The sequence below is a fragment of the Podarcis liolepis genome, assembly GCF_965112155.1.
Source record: "Podarcis liolepis genome assembly, chromosome: 12".
Classification (NCBI taxonomy): Eukaryota; Metazoa; Chordata; class Lepidosauria; order Squamata; family Lacertidae; genus Podarcis; species Podarcis liolepis.
This window is the reverse complement of record NC_139563.1, coordinates 6,219,366-6,241,128: the sequence shown is the minus strand read 5'-3', so window position 1 is coordinate 6,241,128 and position 21,763 is coordinate 6,219,366. Positions and strand designations below refer to the sequence as shown.

Genomic DNA, 21,763 nt, shown 5'->3' with positions numbered 1-21,763 from the left:
TTCCAAAATACAAGATAAAAAACAAATAAAATAAAAACCTACATGCAGCAACAGTGTTTTGTGTTGTGTAGGCTCCTATGATGTAAGTCATGTGCCCCGCCTGCTAGCCTGCTCCCTAAAATATCACTGGTTTGCTCATTTCTGTATATAGGGTACCTACATTCTGCATGTGCAAATGGCTTTAGGGAGTGCCTGATGTGCTCTGGTCCATGGGGTCACGAAGAGTCGGACACGACTAAACAACAACAACAACCTATTAGGTCCATAAATTACCATATAGCATACATTCAACACAAAAAACTGTGACAATTTGTTGTTGACAGGGACAGCTGGACATATAAAGGGCCCCATTACCTTCAGTAGCTTAGGGCATGGGTAGGCAAACTAAGGCCCAGGGGCTGGATCTGGCCCAATTGCCTTCTAAATCCAGCCCGCGGATAGTCCGGGAATCATTGTGTTTTTACATTAGAATGTGTGCTTTTATTTAAAATGCACCTCTGGGTTATTTGTGGGGCACAGGAATTCGTTCATTTCCCCCCTCCAAAATCTAGTCTGGCCCCCCACAAGGTCTGAGGGACGGTGGACTTGGCCCCCTGCTGAAAATGTTTGCTGATCCCTGGCTTAGGGCCTCATCCAACCTAAATCCGGCCCCGTTGGTGACTGTGAGAATAGGATGCTAGACATAATGGCTCAATGTCAAATAATAATAATAATAATAATAATAATAATAATAATAATAATAATAATAATAATAATAATAAATTCCTTCCAGTAGCACCTTAAAGACCAACTAAGTTAGTTCTTGGTATGAGCTTTCGTGTGCATGCACACTTCTTCAGATACACTGAAACAGAAGTTGTCAGAACCTTCTATATAGTGAGAAGGTGGGGAGGGGTGAGCCTGTTGACGACTCTTAACGACTGTAATAGGTCTTACAGGAAAAGGCAAGGGGTGAGAAGGTGAGAAATGGTTTAGTCATGTATTTCCTTGTAAGACCTATTACAGTCGTTAAGAGTCGTCAACAGGCTCTCTCAGCTACCTGCCAATCTCCCATTCCCACCACCCTTCTGAGTAATACCCCTCCCCACCATCTCACTATATAGAAGGATCTGGCAACTTCTGTTTCAGTGTATCTGAAGAAGTGTGCATGCACACGAAAGCTCATACCAAGAACTAACTTAGTTGGTCTTTAAGGTGCTACTGGAAGGAATTTTTTTTTTATTTTGACTATGGCAGACCAACACGGCTACCTATCTAATAATGGCTCATTGACGTGATCAAGCCTAGGCTATGCTCCTCTTCTCATGTGTAGAGTTCTGGGAACCTCTTGTCAATGTTAATAGAGAACACTTGTCTTCGTAGCTTTTAGAAGCGTTCTTTTTAAAAAGGAAAGAGGGCACAGTTCATTTGCCTGGAAGCCTGAACTCAGTTGCTCCCCACAGCTCCATTTTGCTGCCGGCTCTCTTGCCTTGCCCATCATTAACGCTCAGTTCCTTACCTGCAGGTCATCAAAGCTGGCGTCGAGACCACCTGCAAGTGCCACGGTGTCTCTGGATCCTGCACTGTCCGGACGTGCTGGCGGCAGCTCTCCCCCTTCCACGAGATTGGCAAGCAGCTGAAGCAGAGGTACGAGATGGCCCTCAAAGTGGGCAGCACGACCAACGAGGCCACGGGCGAGGGGGACATCTCCCCGCCCAAGAAGTCCATCCCGGGCCACGGCGACCAAATCCCACGGACTACGGACCTCGTCTACATTGACGACTCGCCCAGCTTCTGCCTGGTGAGCCGCTATTCGCCCGGCACGTCGGGCAGGAAGTGTTACAAGGACAAGAACTGTGAGAGCATCTGCTGCGGCCGGGGGCACAACACCCAGAGCCGCGTGGTGACCAGACCCTGCCAGTGCCAGGTCCGCTGGTGCTGCTACGTGGAGTGCAAACAGTGTACGCAGAGGGAGGAGGTCTACACGTGCAAGGACTGATGTGGCGCACGAGAGGGGTCTTGCACACCAGCCGATTGCCTTTGCTGATGACGGGAGAGGGCCCACACAGGGAGGTGAAACAGGGTTTGAAAGGGTGTTTTTCACGGTTGACTTGAGAAGCGATGCCGAGATGGTGTAAGCACTTTGTAGGGTACAGGTGACCCCCCCCCCCAACTCTTGCCTTCTTGTTTCCTCGACCTTCTGCCCCCTTCTCTGCAAACCCAGCTGACGCTTCTGGAGACAAGTGCCTATTGCATGGAGTCCGTGTCAATTGTGCGCTGTTGCGGAAAATGCAACAAAATAATTTGTGGTGACTGAGATGGGATCCCTAGCGGTTTTCCCTCATCACTGACCTTCACGAAACTTTGGCTACATCAGGCATTCTCTTTTGGGTAGAGAACCTTCTGGCCTGTAATCTGGATTGTCCTATTTGTTCCATGGCTGCCTTGAGATTCATGGTGAGGAACGGGGAAAAAGCACCACCCCGCTTTATGAAGAATTCGATACCAAAAGAGTATCAAGGGAAGGGGTGGTGATGTCGGACTTCAGCACCTCTTTAAAGGAGGAGGGTCAAAGTTTAAAAAGTTACATACTGGGATCTCCTAAAATAGGATGTTTCAATGTGGCCTGCTTGATGGAAGGCAGTTCCTCAACGTGGAGGGTTTGGTTTGACCACCTCAACTTTGAAGCAGACATTGTGAGATTTCCTTCCAGATTTCAAGACGTCCCGTTGCATTGCCCCACTTCAATCCCCCTTTCACTTCTTGTCACCTTCACGATCTACTTTTGTAAATGATGAAAACCACTAGAGGCCTTCTTAAACCTTCCCAGGGACACACCAGCACTCTATAGCTCCTTATTATTATTGTTTTTATTTTGTACCTCTTATTGCTCCAAAACTCACCCTGTGGATGCTGCCTTAAATTCCAGTACGTATTGAAATCCTAACTTCTAGACATGCAAGTTGCCTTTCTGGTTTTATGGAGAAACCCTGTTGCCTTATAGGCTGCAATGCTGCTTTGACTTTTCCTCGTGAGCCGTTCTTGACCGGATCGCACAACCCAACTTACTCTACATCTCTTCGGATCTCATTCCAGTTACACTCAACAGCGATAGTGGTTTATACCGGCACAGATCTCTGTAAAGATCTTTGTAACATGTCCCTCCTTAAGCCGTTAGATTGAGGCATCATGTGTGTTAGAAATCAAGTACAACAGCAGTGCAAATACTGGGTTCTGAGTGACTGACTGGCGACCATCAAGAGGGGAAGGGAAGCCAGAGAAGAACCAACAGCAGTGACCAAAACCAAAGGGTGGTCTGGGCTACTTGCGATTCTTCCATTGCTTTTTTAGAATTGGAACGTTACAGATCTGATGACTTGGCTGCGACGATTTTTCTCCTTCAACAATACTACTTGGATCAGAAGCGGCTAGCTAACTTCTTGGCAAAGTGCCCACTGTAGGCAGTGATCAGCATTTCTGATTCTCCAGTAGTAGCATTTTTTTAAACTTTTTTTTTAAAAAACCTGTTGACCTGGTTTTCAGTGGGGAGCTGGATAAGAAAAAAAAAACTTCTGCATGGTTTCCGTTTGTGTGCCTGGGGCTGTCCAATCTTCGAAGGATGCCCTCTCTATCTTTTTTTCCTTTACTGCCGCTTCTCTAAAATAATAATAAAAAATAGTAGCCACTCGCCTCGTATCTAAGCTATATTATTGAGCATCTACCGGGAGGGGATGGATTTGACTGGCTTTGTATACTGTCAGATTGGAAAACTGATTGAGGGTTGGTCAAGAGGCAAGGACTGCTTTTGCTGGTCCAGGATTCTGCAAAATTGGAAGACGGTACTTCTTGTCCATCTTTTGGAAGGCCAGATGAGACCGGTTGCAACAGATGTTGAACCTCAAAGACACATATTCCCCTCCCTCTCTGCCCTGGTGGCTCTCCATGCAACAGACTCCTCAATCTGAACTCTGTCCTTGGGTGTCACACCAGATGGACCAGTCCTGAAGTTCTGTGCAAATTGGTTTAAGAAAAGGCTGAATAGAAACCTATTATTCAATGTGGATATATATAAATATATATATATATATATGCGCCTAAATATAAATATGGAACATTTATTTATTAAGCCTTTCAGAAGTACCTTCTTATGGTTTCAATGTGGTATTATGTCCAGTCCTCTCTTGAGCATGCTTGAGCTCTCCTCCCCACCTTGTTTTGCACGCCCACATAACTTTATCCAAATCATTACTTCTTTGACAAAATTTAAGATGCACGCCACATGCCACATTCTCCAGATTTTCTTCTTGTGTGTGGGATCTGGACCACTCAGCTCAGTCCTTGCTCACTGGAAGAACGGATCGCAAATAGTCAGGGAGGAAAGTTTAGGCCAGTCCACATTTTTTCAGCGAACTGACCTGAATTTACACCCCCTGGGTTTGATGTGCGACTTGGAACATAATTTTCCTTTGGATCTTGCCCGTCTCCAAATTGAAAAAAAATAAAAGTATTTCCAGATGCAAAAATGGGGTAGAACCAAACAGATATAGGGATTGATTCTTAAGAATTTGATATGAGGTAGAGCAGGCATAGGCAAACTCGGCCCTCCAGATGTTTTTGGGACTACAACTCCCATCATCCCTAGCCAACAGGACCAGTGGTCAGGGATGGTGGGAATTGTAGTCCCAAAACATCTGGAGGGCCGAGTTTGTCTATGCCTGGGATATGGGTACTGATTCATCCATGCCTGATCTCGCTATGGTACCTTAACTATTACAGTTATGCTCCATTCTAAACTGGGGGCAGGGCCAGACTGAGCTATTTTGCTGTCCCAGGTGAAACCTGTTTGAGTGTGTTGAGTTGCGGAGGGCCACCATTTATGTTTTTCTCCCTAGGGAGTGTTTCCCAACTTGCAATTGGCAAGAACGAGTGTATAATCTGGGAAACTTTTTGCCAAAGACACTGTGACCCCAAAGATCTGTGTTGAAGAGGAAGTGAGGGGATTTCTTCCCCCATTTCCGAGCCAACAACTTTGCCTGTTGCCCTGTGCAGCCTCCATGATTGGGGTAGCCTTGTGCCTTCCTGGGCCTGTCCCCCTTATCAGCTGTAGATGACCTTGCTTTCTGGATCTTTGCCCAGATTGGCTGACGAAAGGCAGACATCCTTACACACACACACACACACACACACACACACACACACACACACACACCAGTTTCTTGCTTTTGCTGGGGTTCCTCTCTTGTGAAACCATCCTGATTGAGACCAGCATGCAATGAATTGGCTTTCAGTTAAGTGGAAGAAGGGGTAGCCCCACCTTGAGGGCTATTGGCTAGGTGATAGTCTTAATGGCTGTAGCTCAGTGTCAGAGCAATTGCTTTGCCTGCACAAGATCCCAGGTTCCATCCTCCATATCTCCAGGTCAGGCTGGAAAAAGTTCCAGTCTGATACTTGGCAGACAATACTGAGCTAGTTTCACTCAATGGATTGCCGCTGGTGATAAACCTGGCTGTAAAGGAATCAAACCCTTGTGATGGATGCCACTGTGGTATTTTGCCATGGAGATCTGGCTAAATGTTGTGTTCACCGGAAAACAAAAAGTGTGAATGGGCTTTTTCTTTCTTTGACATCTCGCCCGTATGGGTAGGATGGCGCTGTAGCTGACTGTAGGAACCCAGCTTTGCTGCAAATATTGATATGCCAGTTTGAACTGGAGTTGGGGGAACCCGCAAAATGCCCGCATTCTATTGCGAAAATGTTCTCAAAACGTGGGGGAAACCATCACGGGTCCTGTGCAATTTAAAAAGGAGCAAATCTCTGGGCTCACTTAGGACTTCCTGTAGAAATCTGCATAGGATCACAGCCCTAAATTATATTGCATCTCAAAGTTGGTCAGCCCCTAACTGGGTGGCAAATTTGAGTGTACCATTAAAGGCAATCCTGTGAATTGTTACTCCTCAGTAAGCCCTATTGAGATACTTGCACAAGTAAGCGTGCATTGGATTGCAGCTTCAGATTGGTAATTTTACCCCCAGTAAAGGGGAAGGAGGGATTCTGCATTTTCTGCCTCCAACACCAAAATGTCTTAGGCCCCAAATCCTGGATGGAGTTCCCTTGTGGGTGAAAATGTGTCAACCTTCTGAACTGAGAGCATTGCAATAGTAAAAGGCCAACTTTTTAGGACTTCAGATAGGCAGAGTAGTGAAATTGCAGGTGTACATTCTGGGAATGTGGCCCCCATTTTTTTGTACATGCTTGGCTTGTTGAAACCTTGTCCCAGATCACACATCACAGTAAACCACAGTCAGCGATTTTGCATGAACACACCTATTCTTGCGTACAGAGGAAAAGGGTCATGACTCCTTGCCTAGTGTTATGTCTAAACCAGGGACTGTGGTGTATCTCAAACAAACCATAATTGGCTACAGATCATGGTTTGCTTGGGGAGCAAAATAAATCCTATTCCTTGGTTTGAATGAATGCAAGCCAACGACCATGGTTTGCTATTCCCCAACTCTTGCAGGGAGGTGCAAAATGAACATAATTGGCTTATGCACAGTAAACCATGGCTTACCCTGATGTGTGAACATGGTCTTATGTGCAGCTGTGCAAAGAAAGGAGAAGCAGAGCATCTCTTGCAGTCTTTTCCCACCCACGTTTGCTCAGAAGTTGGTCCCACTGAATTCTATAGGACTTCCTCCTGAGTAAGCGTGTGTAGGAGTGTGGCCTTTGAGCTGAGAGGCAAAGGAGTGAGTGAACTACTGAGTGGGAGAAACTCCTCTTTGTATAATAATTCACGCACTGAAGCCCGGGTGTTTCTGTAAGTATTTAAAAATGTATTTATGTTAATGCAAATATTATTGCTTTCATGTTATATAGATATATATATATATTGTAAATAGTAAGGTTTATTCTCCTGTGGTTTTTTAAAATATATATATATATAAATAGTATTGAGGCACATGCATTGAATTGTATAGGCAGGTGTAATACACATTATTATTATTATTATTATTATTATTATTATTATTATTATTCCCCTTTTGAGATTGGGCTAGCTTTTATGGGGCTTTCATCAACCCAAGGCCTTATTACAAGTTGTCCTCCCCAGTAAGTTTGATGCTAGTGTGCAGTGCTTTCCTTGCCTTAAATCCTGTAAACTGACATGGTGTCTTACATACTATGTAGGATTCAGACTGCCCTCCATTGCCCTGACCATTGGCCCATGCAAGCTGAGCGCGGTGAGGGTTATGAGTCTCTACACAATATGAGGACAATATGTTGGCTCCCCCTGCTATCAATGTTGGTGGAGAGACAATTGACCAGGATCCATCACGCTACCCTTTGGAGAAGCTTCCAAAGGCTGGCTTGTGTCCAGTGAGACTTTTGATTTCAAGTTTAACCCCCGAGCTGAATCTCAAAACTGCTCTCGACTCTCCTTGGTTTCTGAAAAAACCTTTTTGTGTCATGGAGATGGGCGAGGGAGTTTCTGTTGTTTGCGGAACTGCAAGTCGAAAGCCCGCCGGGTTCTGCGTAACTAGCTAGCCGTGTTGGTTCTTTAGATGCTCCCTATGAAACAGAACGAGGGAGAGAGAGAGAGCCCTCAATCCAACCTTCACCCACCTCTCGGTGTTGTTAGACTGTAGCTCACATCAGCCACAGCTGGGCGTTGCAGTCCAACAACATCTGGAGGGTACCATGTGGGTAAAGAGAGGCCTTAAATTCCATTAAGTTTTAATGAAAGTGTCCTCTAGTAGCTGAGGGCCAGCAGATCCCTTGTATTCTACACCTTCCATTTTGCTTCTCTTTGTTGCTTAATCTCTTGCGGCTGTTTCATAAGTTAACGTGTTTAGCAAATGCTCCTAATATACACACAACGATATTTCGTAGTAATATATATGCAATATGGGTGCACACACTGCAGAGGATGTTTCGCTCAGCCATGGTGCCTTGTAGCAAATGCCCTTGTGACCATCTGCCTTCTGCATATTTATGGCAGTTTTGTGGAAAGCCAGGAGAGTCAGCGTTAGGGTGTTTTTTTGCCAGACAAAATGAAACAAACCCAGGAGGATGTGTTTTGTTGAACCTACTGAAGTTGCAAAGAACCTGTGGCCGTCCATGCAGTCACCAATTGACTTAAATGGGCATGTTGAGACTGTTGCTCCCCTATTGAATTGTACTGGGTCATGATCATGGTGTTCATGGAGATGGGTTTTTCATCATCTGCCAAATTCCCACTGGGTCCAAGAAATATCTGCTCTTAATGGGTTTTTTGTTCCATGACCTAGCAGTGGGCTTGTTCCTATTTGTAGCCCAAAAGTAGGTCGTTGACCCAAAGCTGAAAATGATGTGTTGTTTTAACACATTGGTTATGCCTTAAGGTAGACACTTTCCTGGTCTCCTAGAACACTTTTTGCTGCTTCAATCTAAGGCAACTGGTTCTATTGTGACAATCATAAGGGTTGGCTCCTTTGTAAAACATGGAGCGACAGTACACTTTGACTGTCAGTCTTTTCCAGGCAAAAGTGTAAATCTGACTCCACATGAAACCTAATCAAGGAAGGGGAGAGAATGGAGAAGAACCTGCCACAGCTATGCTAGTCCAGGGCCAGCTAGGGGCAACCTAGAGAAGGCTGGAACATAGGCAAGTCATAACATAGCAAGTCATAACCTTGGTCCATCTAGCTCAGCATGGTCTATCCTAACTCGTGGCCGCTTTCTAGGGTTTCAGATGAGGCGGACAATCTCAGCTCCTCTTGAAGATGCTAGGAATTGAACCTGGAATGTTCTGCACACAAAGCAGACTTGGTTGAGCACAGCACCAGTGGATTGTGCATGAGTTGGACTGCTGTGGTGGCCATCTCGCCTCTCATTGATTTCCTATACCTCTCTCTCAATCTTGATGGAAACCACATTAAGTCCTATCAGGGGAAAAGGCGGGCTATAAATAAATTAATAATAATAATAAATAATAATAATAATTAATAATAATAAATAATTGGTTCTCCTTGCCCAATCAACCTTGTCTTACAAACATTCTTCCTCTAGTGGGGTGCATCCATTATTTATATAAATTACTATTCAATAATATAGTTACAAACTACTTTTCCCAACCTGATGTAACTGAGACACCTTCTGTGGTAGGTTTTCCGGTGTTACATTCAAACCCACAAAACGCCACACCAGGTTCTGTCTTCTAAGACTGCCTCAGGCAGCCCTTGACTTGTGGACCTCTAGGTGGTATTGAGGCTCCGATTCCCACCAACCCTAGCAAGCTTTGCCCATTGTTAGGTACGATGGGAGCTGTAGTTCAACAGCTAGAGGTCACCAACTTGGGGAAGGCTAGGCCGAAGGTGGAGGATTTGGTAGTGTGCATAGAAAGTTGTCAACGTCCTTTCAGATGGTAAAGGCAGCCATGTGGTTGTCCTTGAGATGGACCCAGGATATGATAAGTTGATGTCAGGTGCCGTAATAAAAGGGTTAGATCTGTTAGGTCTAACAGGGTAAGACCTGTTAGGGTCTTACTTCCAAGACATGTGAGGAAAGGGGGAAGTACAATGCTTCCCTTTTGAAGCTAAAAGTACAGCCAAAATGGCACCCCCATGTCAACTGGTTTTCTCTCCCTGCCCAAAAAATTGTTAGGATCTCTTTCCCTTGCATGTCACAATTTGGAGTGGAGATTGTAGGGGTGGGGAGTCTTAACATGATGTCAAAAAGGCTGTAGCTCTTTGGTAGAGTGTCTGCTTTGCATGCACAAGCCTCCAGGTTCAATTTCTGGCATCTCAGGGTAGGTTTGGGAAAGATCTCTGCCTGAAATGCTCTAGAGCTGTTGCCAGTCCGTGTAGACAGTACTGTACTAGATGGACCAAAGGTATGAGTCTGCGTAAGAGAGCTTCTTGTTTACCTAAGCCAATGCAAGAGGGGAGGTGGAGAACTCTGCAGGAGATGTGTTCAGCAGCACTTTTCTTAAATTTCAAGGTTCATCGTTTCAGCCTCTATTTATTGGTTTGGAGAAAGACACGGAGAGGTGATCTCCCTGAATATGAAACAAACAAACAAAACCAGCCTTTGGGTATGAATGATTAAGTTTTAAAATTGCCATCTGAATTGGATCAGCATCCTCCGTTTCTGTTTTGGGTGTATCAATCTTTAGTCAAAAAAGTATTGTTTAGCTCATTAATGATCTCTGATTCCATTTTTTCATCTAGGAAGCATGAACGGGGACTTGTTGTGCAAACTGAGGTCCTTTTGGGAAGGGTTGTGAGGAGCAAATTCTGACATATGAAGGATTTGTAGTATGTATTATTATATTTTCCAGGGGGCGGGTTTGGGGTGGTTAATGTCTTATGGGAGCCTAAATTATTTTTCTCTACCTCATATGTACAGCTTTGTTTAGGTATAAATCTGATTCTTGAGTGACTGTGGAGAATGTATTTAAATTATTTAACATCTTTGTATAACAAATGAGAACAAATGAAACAATAAATGTATTTTAAATTATATCATGGAGCCTGTCTTGATATCTTGCTGAGGTGGAATGATGGCCGGGGGGGGGGGGGAGGGAGTGTGGGTCCCATGGGTCTTCCAAGACTTCTAGAAGTCTCCAAAAACAGAGTGCTTTCCACCGGTAGAGCAGCTGTCTATGTAGTATGATGTTGTGTCCAACTCTTAATCATAGAGGAGTTGTGAGGAACCTTTAGCCTTCCAGATGTTCCTGAACTACAACTCCCAACAGCCCCAGCAAGCATAGCCAATGGCAAAGGGTGATGGGAGTTGTAGTTCAGCAACAACTGAACTACAAGGTTCCTCTCACCGCCCAGTAATAGAAGGTTGGTGTACAGGACAATCCAGATAACATGGGTTAAAAGCTTTCTATAGCCAATTCAGCTAAACTATTTGTGGAGTGCAACCACACAGTCCATGATTATGCTATCGAATTTGGAATAAAGTTCATGAAGAGATAATAAAGATTTTAAAAAAATCGTTCAACAAGAAACCAGATGCGTAATTTCTGGGATTAATAACAAGTGACATCCCCATAAATAAGGAAAGGATATTCTTATACGCATCTGCTGCCGCAAGAGTTCTTATAGCAAAGAACTGGAAGGGAGACAAAATACCCACAATAATAGATTGGCAAATCAAACTTACTGAATTTGTTGAATTGGCCAAAATGAAGACAGCTATCGGAGGTCAAACAAATCAAAATTTAATAAAAGAATGGAGTTGCGTGAATGAATATATGAAAAAACACTGCTCCGGTACAGAAATATTGATGTGTAACGAAGGGTTGTAAGGGGAAAAGGTTACAAATGCAAGTAAAATCAGAATGTTTGTCAAATACCATATAACAACACAACTGTAAAGATAAGTTATAGAATTAAGGTCAAGCAACGATGGAAGGAAGTAAAATTTTAACTCACATTTCAAGTTATTTCGAAGCAATGGTGGGGGGTGAGGTAGGGGGATGCTTTGTGTTACTAACATGTACACATGTTTAAACCTTTCTTTCCTTCTTTTATTTTGTAGAGATAAAAACTTCATTTATTTATTTTTTAAAGTACCTGCTCCTATGGCAGGTAGTGATCACCACCAACTCTGGTGCCTTAGAAAGGCAGAATATATGGAGGAAAATGTCATGTTTTGCCTCTGAATACAGCTTGGTTCCTGCTCCTGCCAACCCAGCAGTTCGAAAGCACGTCAAAGTGCAAGTAGATAAATAGCTACCACTCCGGCGGGAAGGCAAACGGCGTTTTCGTGCGCTGCTCTGGTTCACCAGAAGCGGCTTAGTCATGCTGGCCACATGACCCGGAAGCTGTACGCCGGCTCCCTCGGCCAATAAAGCGAGATGAGCGCTGCAACCCCAGAGTCAAACTCAAGTGGGGAGCACTGTTGCACTCATGCCCTGCTTGCAGGCTTCCCATAGGTATCTGGTTGGCTACTGTGATAACAGGATGCTGGACTAGATGGGCCATTGGCCTGATCCAACTGCCAGGTTCCACTTATGTTCTTAGAATCATAGATTTGTAGGGTTGGAAGGGTCCTAGAGGGTCCTCTCTAGTCTATCCCTCTGCAATGCAGGAATCCCTGACAGATGGTCCATGCAAGCTCTTTTTTAAAACCTCCATAGGAGGAGATACAACCTTCTTAGATAGACTCTTCCATAGTCAATCAGCTTCTACTGTCAGAATGTTCTTTCAGATGTGTAGTCCGAACCTCCATTCTTTGAATCAATTGGGTTGAGTCCTTCCCTGTGGAGCAGCAGAAAACAAGCTTGCTTCATCTTCCGTGTGACCCCCCCTTCGGATATCAGAAGATGCCTGTCATAGCACCTCTCGGTCTCCTCTTTTCCAGGCTGAACATACCCAACTCCTCCAATGGTTCCTTCTAAGGCTGGGTTTCCAGACCCTTCACCATCCTGGTCCTCCTCATCCTGTGTGTGTTCCAGTCTTTCAATATCCTCCTTAAACTGTGATGCCCAGAACTGGACTCAGTACATTTGTAGATTCTTTGTTCACTTCAAAGTTCCATTTAGCTGATGGAATTTATTCCCTTACCTATATCTCTTCAGGGTTGTTGACTTTGAACGGCTGGACATTGAGCTCCAATGGAAAATGGGTTCCACATATAAGGCAGACACTACCTGCTCTCAGAAATGCATAATGAGACTGAGTTGGGTCAAATATCCATTTATGCATTGAAAGTGAGGGCCATTTTGACCCTAAATCGAGACTTCGTTGCTGCAGTGTACTTACCCTAAGCCTTAATCCAGACCTCCTTCTGTCATTTGCTGTCTTGCCTTTATACAGGCTGATATTGCGATGCCTTTGTTTACTTTGGCTCTTTGACTAAGACGACAGACGCACAACACCCATCTCTCCCTTAATGTGGCTTTTGCCATATGGGCCTCATACTGCCGAGATGTTAAAACACCCTATTTATTTCACAAACCACAAATGTGCTTGTTTAAAACAAAACAAAAGTCTTTCCAGTGCAGGCTGGGAACAGGATCACTCAACCCTTTAATGAATTTCAGTTCCTCATGGTGGTTGGTCTGTGTAGCTGGCTACCGCCTTAGAGCAGTGATGGGGAAACCTCTGGCTGACTCCAACTCCCATCAACCTTAACCAGCACGTCAGAGAAGATGGACACTGCAGTGGAGAAACATCTGGAGGACAGCAGCTTCCCCATCCCTGATCTAGAAGGCTGTGTAGAATGCCTATGGCCTTTCTTAAGCTAGATGCTTTGGACTACATCTCCCATCAACCCCCACCAATGTTCAGGGATGATGGGAGTTGTAGTCCCGTAATACCTGGAGGAGTTCCGCAGCCCTGGTGCAACCATTGAGATGGTTGAGCATCTTCCACAGGCCTCATACAATGGTTGGCTGTGGACTGGCCCTAGAGCAACCTTTCTCAACCTTGGGTCCCTAGATGATGTTGGACCACAACGCCCATCATCCCTAGCTAGAAGGACCAGTAGTCGGGGTGATGGGAGTTCTCCAAGGAGTTCTAGGTTCTTCTCATTTAATCACTACCACAACAACCCTTTGAGGTAGGTTGGGCTGAGAGGCAGTGGCTGCCCAATGTCACTCAGTGAGCTTAGGAAAGACTCGCCGCGTGGTATCCTGGAGAGCTACTGCCAGTCAGTGTAGAGAAACACTGAGCTAGATGAACCAATGGTCTGGCTCAGTAGGAGGCAGCTTCCTATGATTCCTACCCCATGACTGTATACTTGAACCCTGGTCTCCTAGGTCCTAGGTAAAGGTAAAGGTACCCCTGCCCGTACGGGTTGTGTGCTCATCTCACTTAAGAGGCCGGGAGCCAGCGCTGTCCAGAGACACTTCCAGTTCACGTGGCCAGCGTGATGAAGCTGCTCTGGCGAGCCAGCACCAGCGCGGCACACGGAAACGCCATTTACCTTCCAACTATAAAGCGGTACCTATTTATCTACTTGCACTTAGGGGTGCTTTCGAACTGCTAGGTGGGCAGGAGCTGGGACTGAAAGACGGGAGCTCACCCCGCCGCGGGGATTCGAACCACCGACCATACGATCGGTAAGTCCTAGGCACTGAGGTTTTACCCACAGCGCCACCTGCGTCCCTTCCTCCTAGGTCCTATTCCAACACTAATCAGGACACAACCACAGCTCTCATGTTCTCATTCTTTCACTTCTCAGTAGTGGTTGGGTTACCTGACTTTCCGTAGACTGGAGAATAAATGGCTGAAATGGGGAGCCCCCTGCAATTGCAGAGGCTCCCTGTGTCTTTTAGAAACTCACACCTTCTAGAATGCACCTTCACAAGTATGAAAGGGTCCCCACTTTGGACAGCGCCCCCTCCCCAAATCATAGAGGGTGATGAGAGTGATTGCGGCGAAGGCCGTAATCCAGTCATAGGCAAAATCCAGCCCTCCAGATGTTTGGGACTACAATTCCCATCATCCCTGACCACTGGTCCTGTTAACTAGGGAAGATGGGAATTGTAGTTCCAAACATCTGGAGGGCTGGAGTTTGCCTATGCCTGCCGTAATCTTTCCCGTATCTTTACTGAACGTAGCATTGGAATGGCTGGGGTTTTTCATTTAAAAAGCAGCTGGAAGTTTGTAAACATACACAGTGCTTTACCCCCCTTAAAAATATTAAGGGATACTCTCATTTTCTTACTCATATTGAAACACTGCCCCTCAATGAGGCCAAATTTAGGTGCACCAAATGGTTAGGGGTATGCGTCCCCCCAGAAAAAAAGCGCTACACATACGCAATATCATATGTTCATTTATAGTTCGTTTGTTGATGGAATCCATTGACATACCCTGAAATTGAGGTCAGGTTCAGTAGCAGAAACATTATTACAGTCATTCATTCATATATATGAATTAGTCATTTTTAAATAAAAAGATAGCTCAATGTGTCTTATATCGTTGTTTAGCCGTTTAGTCGTGTCCGACTCTTCGTGACCCCCTGGACCAGAGCACGCCAGGCACTCCTGTCTTCCACTGCCTCCCGCAGCTTGGTCAGACTCATGTTTGTAGCTCCGAGAACACTGTCCCACCATCTTGTCCTCTGACGTCCCCTTCTTCTTGTGCCCTCAATCTTTCCCAACATCAGGGTCTTTTCCAGGGAGTCTTCTCTTCTCATGAGGCGCCCAAAGTCTTGGAGCCTCAGCTTCACGATCTGTCCTTCCAGTGAGCACTCAGGGCTGATTTCCTTAAGAATGCATACGTTTGATCTTCTTGCAGTCCATGGGACTCTCAAGAGTCTCCTCCAGCACCATAATTCAAAAGCATCAATTCTTTAGTGATCAGCCTTCTTTATGCTCCAGCTCTCACTTCCATACATCACTACTGGGAAAACCATGGCTTTAACTATACGGACCTTTGTTGGTAAGGTGATGTCTCTGCTTCTTAAGATGCTGTCTAGGTTTGCCATCGCCTTTCTCCCAAGGAGCAGGAGTCTTTTAATTTCGTGACTGCTGTCACCATCTGCAGTGATCATGGAGCCCAAGAAAGTAAAATCTCTCACTGCCTCCATTTCTTCCCCTTCTATTTGTCAGGAGGTGATGGGACCAGTGGCCATGATCTTCGTTTTTTTGATGTTGAGCTTCAGACCATATTTAGGGCTCTGCTCTTTCACCCTCATTAAAAGGATTCTTTCATTCCTCCTCGCTTTCTGCCATCAAGGTTGTGTCATCTGCATATCTGAGGTTGTTGATATTTCTTCCGGCAATCTTAATTCCGGCTTGAGATTCATCCAGCCCAGCCTTTCGCATGATGAATTCTGCATATAAGTACAAAAATTACAACTAATCTAAAACTGAAACAGAATAGAAGCTAGAGCATAAGATGAGGTTGCTGGATGAGGCCAGTGGGCCGTCTAGTCCAGCATCCTGTTCTCAGGTGCCTGTGGGAAACCAGCAAGCAGGATTCGATCACAAGAGCTCTCTCCCCTCCAGCGGTTTCAGAAGCATTCAGAAGCTTTGCTGAATCTAATTGCAGCATTCTTATACATCAGAAGAGGTATAACACAACCCACCTGCTAAAAGGGACCACCATTTATAAAATCCAAATCAACACTAGATTCCAGTATTGTCAGCTGAGGCCTGGGTGAACGCCTCTGGTGGAAGAAAAAGTTCTTTGCATGTAGAAATGTCCAGATGCAATTCTTACTAAATAAAATCAGCCAGAAACTCTGGAAACCCATACAGGTATTTTTGGCCTACAACTCCCATGATCCCTAGCTAGCAAGACCAGTGGTCAGGGATGATGGGATTTGTAGTCTCAAAACATCTGGAGGGCTGAGTTTGAGGAAGCCTGCTCTAAATTTACTGGCTGAGGGAGCCGTTTGTCTGCGGACAATTTTCCCAGGTCATGTGGCCAGCATGCCTAAGCCGCTACTGGCAAAACCAGAGCAGCACACAGAAACACTGTTTACCTTCCCCTCTGGAGTGGTACCTATTTATCTACTTGCACTTTGATGTGCTTTCGAACTGCTAGGTTGGCAGAAGCTGGGACCGAACAACGGGAGCTCACCTCGTCATGGGGATTTGAACCGCTGACCTTCTGATCAGCAAGCCCAAGAGGCTCTGTGGTTTAGACCACAGAGCCACCCGCGTCCCTTGGCAGCTCTCACTGTAGCCAAAATTGAGCTACGGACCGTTGGTCTGAAGTGACCTTTGCTCCCAGATGGGGATATTCTGGAGGACAGCTGCTTGCCACATCTGGATCAAAAGCTCCCAACAGTTTGGTTGGTTTGTCTCCTGACAGAGAAAGCCGCTACCCAAGATCCTTTTCGACTGGAGATGCCAGGACTCAAACTTGGAAGCTTTGAGATGTGAGACAAATCCTCTATGATGGGCCCTTCTAATGGCATCAAAGGTTGTAAAGGTAAAGGGACCCCATACCATTAGGTCCAGTCGTGGACGACTCTGGGGTTGCGGCGCTCATCTTGCTTTATTGGCCGAGGGAGCCGGCATACAGCTTCCGGGTCATGTGGCCAGCATGACTAAACCGCTTCTGGCGAACCAGAGCAGTGCACGGAAACACTGTTTACCTTCCCGCCGGAACGGTACCTATTTATCTACTTGCACTTTGACGTGCTTTCAAACTGCTAGGTTGGCAGGAGCTGGGACCGAGCAACGGGAGCTCACCCCGTCACAGGGATTCGAACCGCCGACCTTCTGATTGGCAAGTCCTAGGCTCTGTGGTTTAACCCACAGCGCCATCCGCGTCTCATCAAAGGTTGTAGCTGCAGACATCTCCCTGTTTCGACAACCCCCATTAATTGGTGTGCATACTTTCTGCAAAAAAAGAGAAAAAGCTCTTGGACCCAAACAAGGAGCCATTGATGGAGCTGCCATCTTTCCACCAGCTTAGCGACCACCGTGGGGAAGGCAAATTCAACTTGGGCGTACCTGTCATATGTCAGTCGACGTTATGCCCAACTTCTCGCTGGCATGGAGCAAAGGGAGATGGAGTTTCTTCCCTTCGCTCTCTCTCTCTCCCCCCCACCTCACCCTTCCCTCCTCGGCGGGGTTTGTTTACGCTCCACACGGCGGGTGGGTCTGCTTTGCTTGGGGCTCCCTCCCTGCTCCCAGAGATGCCACCCAGCTCCACGCAAACGTTATCCTTTTTTCCAGCCCCTCTCTCGAAAAGGCTGGGGGGGGGTGTACTCTGCGAGGTAGCGCAGGGTAATAAAAGCAGCTGTCGCCTCAGCGCTGGGCAAACAAGTTATGTCACACTGTTTAGTAAACCCGTTTCCCCTTCGCACTGTGGAAAGAACCTGTCCTTTTTTTCTAAACTCCTGGAAAGTATAACGTCTGCCGTTCCCTCCTTGCCCCCTCCCTCTGCTTGCCCCTTCCACATTTCAACGTGTTAGGCTTATTCCATTTGCTGGGAAGGATCCAACTTTGATTTTGTTTTGGTTTTCCTTACAGGTTTCAATTGTCACTCAAGATCCCCATCTCTGCCACACCCTGCCAGCCCCTTCTGAATTCTCCAGATAAATCTGAGGGGAGCAGTTAGCATGGGTTTTATTTTCATTGGCGACTGTCGAGACTGGGACCGCTCACTCTTTTCCGTATAGAGAAGAAGACCTATTAATCAATACTACACAGCTGACACTTCAAACGGTGGGGATACGACTTGATTAATCAATGCAGGAAATCGTAGCTCGCAAAGAATGCGTAATGGGACTTGGCTTCAAAGGACAGCTTTGGGCCAGGATTTCAAGCCTTGTGAAGATCACGCTTGTCCGTGTGTCAGAACAGAGACAGCCCAGCCATTAGGGAACTGGGACACAGTCTTCAGCACAAGCTCCTTAAACCTCGTTGACATCAATGGGATTTAAGGAGCCTAAATGCAGGCGGGATTTGCAGCTGTGCTTCCAAATTTAAAAGGGGCTTAGGCCAGGCACTCGCAAGGTCTCCAAGTGGTGACCTGGGAACACGAACGGAAGTGTGCCACCACCTGGCTCTGGTCAAGTGAGGGAACGGCAAGGGACGGGTGGCCACACCAGTTGAGGGAATGGTTGTGGCTCTGTGGAAGAGAGGCCGGAGAGCCACTGTTGGTCAGTGTGGACAATGCTGAGGTAACTAGACTAGTGGTTGGAATCGATATAAGGCAGCTTTGTAGGTTCCTATATTCCTTCCCACACCATTCTGAATTTAAGAAAGGTAGCATTTCAGTTTTGGGGTGTGGCAATGAGGGAGCGCAAAACTTTGTCTGAGGACTCAGAACTGGCCTTTCTATTCTATTGAAAGCCAGTGTGGTGTAGTGGTTAAGAGCGATAGACTTGTAATCTGGTGAACCGGGTTCGCATCTCTGCTCCTCCACATGCAGCTGCTGTGTGACCTTGGGCTAGTCACACTTCTCTGAAGTCTCTCAGCCTCACTCACCTCACAGAGTGTTTGTTGTGGGGGAGGAAGGGAAAGGAGAACGTTAGCCACTTTGAGACTCCTTAGGGTAGTGATAAAGCAGGATATCAAATCCAAACTCTTCTTCTTCTTCTTCTATTGATGTTGTTAGCATATGTCTGTATCAGGAGACACTCCCTCTCTCTAGGAAACTTACAGGAAAACTCTGCACTTCACCTCCTATCATGTGCCTATCTAGCAAGCATGCATTGCTGGGTTGACTGCACCGTAAACATCCGACACTCCAGGAAGGGCTGGGAATGTTCCCTGCCTGAAACCCTGAAGAATCGCTGCCATATTGTATAGACAATATAGAGCTAGATGAATGGTGGTCTGAGTGAGTGTAAAGAAGCTTCCTAAGTTCCTGTGATGTTTATACACCCCGATCTCCAAGTGGCAAGACACACCAGGGGTTCCAGCACTTACCCAAGGCTCAGTTTCCTTTGAATGGAAGTCAACGTGGTATCTTTAGAATATATGGTTGTATTTAAACACACACACACACACACACACACACACACCCTGATCATAGGATGGAGGATCTTTGAGCATCAATACCCCAGCAGATTTTGCTTCGTCTTTAGGTTTCCAGGGAAGCCCCAAGTCACAGGTTGGGTTCCATCACAGAGCAGACGTATCTCAGTATCTCCAGCTTCCAGCATCAGCCCAGAGAGGACTCTGAGAGACACTCCCACTGTGCCGTCAGAAGGAGGGTGAAGCCATACATATACAGTGGTGCCTCGCAAGACGAAATTAATTCGTTCCGCAAGTTTTTTCGTCTTGCGAGTTTTTCGTCTTGCGAAGCACGGTTTCCCATAGGAATGCATTGAAAATCAATTAATGCGTTCCTATGGAAACCACTTGCCAGGCTGGCGGTGCGGAGAAGGGCTTTTCTTCCCACCGCAAGCCTGCAGGACAGGTACGGGAACAGAGGGGAAGGGGCGCAGAGCTTCTCCTCTGTTTCCGGGGCTTGCGGTGGGAGGAGGGTTTTTCCTCCCCACCGCCAACATTCAGAACAGCATTCTGAATGTTGGTGGTGGGAAGGAAAACCCTCCTCCCACCGCAAGTCTTCAGGACAGCCTTCCGAAGGCTGGCGGCGGGAGGAGGTCTCTCCGCCCCACCGCCAGCCTTCGGAGGAGGTCCGAGGACAGTGGGGAAGACGCGCTGCGCTTCCCCGCTGTCCCGGAGATTTCCCTATGGGCTTTCGTCTTGCGAAGGAAGCCCATAGGGAAATTCGTTTTGCGAAGTGCCTCCAAAACAGAAAACCCTTTTGTCTAGTGGGTTTTCCGTCTTGCGAGGCATTCGTCTTGCGGGGCACCACTGTAATCTCCTCACCTGGCTGGGCAAGTTCCTCTTTGCTCTTTCACCTCATTCTAGCAACGCAGAACATCTGCATGTCTGAGCTCCATAGCTCAGACACCACTTTAAGCTAAAGGATGTCTCTGTAAGTAGATTGCCATTTTAAGCCTGCCTAAACAAAGCTGCTGCTATCTGTTATTCTTCAGCAAGTGTTCTGAGTAAATGTTATGTTTACCTTTTACAAGTCCGTTTGTGTGATTATTGTTTTAAGGGGGAGAAAAGGGCTAAATGCCATGAGAACCCAGTCTGCCTTAAAGCATCCTGAATTACTTAAACCGAAAGTCTTAATCTAGCCTATCTAGGCTTCCCCTTTAAGATGCAAAGGGATGCACTCTGCTGAACTCGCAAACATGAGGGAGGAAGGATAATATCTAATAAATATATTCCCACCGGAGCGGTACCTATTTATCTACTTGTACTTTGACGTGCTTTCGAACTGCTAGGTTGGCAGGAGCTGGGACCGAGCAACGGGAGCTCACCCCGTCGCGGGGATTCGAACCGCTGACCTTCTGATTGGCAAGCCCTAGGCTCTGTGGTTTAACCCACAGCGCCACCCACGTCCCAGGCAGAAGATATTAAAAATAAATTTAAGGAACTGCAGAAAGAGGGCGGAGGAAGTCAAGCTTTGAAATGTTAAAATGATTGTAAAATTAATGAAATGTATAAACCTGAAAAGTATAAAAATATAAAAATATCTTCCCTTAGCATCTATACACATCCTAAATGGAGAGCCCGGGGATTGAACCTGGGACCTGCTACGTGCAAACCAGATGCCCTACCACTGAGCTATGCCCCTCTCTGTTTATGTGAGAAGAAGTGTTTGGAGTTGATATCCCGCTTTATCACTACCCGAAGGAGTCTGAAAGCGCCTCACAATCTCCTTTCCCTTCCTCCCCCACAACAAGCACTCTGTGAGGTGAGTGAGGCTGAGAGACTTCAGAGAAGTGTGACTGGCCCAAGGTCACCCAGCAGCTGCATGTGGAGGAGCGGGGAATCGAACCCGGTTCCCCAGATTACGAGTCTACCGCTCTTAACCACTACACAAATCCCCCTGGCGCAGCTTCTTCTGGTTGCCCGCCTGTGTTTTCTTCCACAAGGGCTACCTCTTGCGTCCACACATTTTCGCCGCGTTTCTCCCTTCTTAGCCTTGAATCATCTCTGGATCCTCAGCCAGCATCCGCCAGGGAGCCAAGTCCCCACTCCGCTCTTTGCCACGCCCAGACTCCTCCTTCCTGTTTCGTTTGAAAACTCCTCTGTAGCTAAGATTTCTCTTGGCGCCGCTTCAGGAAGTCAACGTCTTCTTTGGAAACAACAACTCAGAGGGGAAAGCAGGTGATGCAAAGCTCCCCATCAATATAGCAGCCACGGTGGCCTCTGGAGAAACGCAACCCGGTTTCAGACGTCCCGTCGAAATCCAGAGACCGAGCCTCAGCCGGATCCCTCCCTTCTACTTCCCTGCTTACTCTGATCCACTTTCCCTCGCCCTCGGCCTTGCAGCCTGTGTGCTTTGGATCCGGT

At 46.5% G+C, this 21,763-nt stretch overlaps 1 protein-coding gene across 1 annotated transcript in view; it reads left to right on the top strand.

Moving 5' to 3' along the window:
- Positions 1–3,667, top strand: part of WNT9A (Wnt family member 9A) — a 56,451-nt gene extending 52,784 nt beyond the window's left edge. Inside the window, exon 4 of the mRNA XM_083467176.1 lies at positions 1,505–3,667. Within this exon, the coding sequence (XP_083323302.1) occupies positions 1,505–1,978 (474 nt within the window). The 3' untranslated portion in view covers positions 1,979–3,667. The remainder of the gene's footprint in view (positions 1–1,504) is intronic.
- Positions 3,668–21,763: the final 18,096 nt, after the last annotated feature.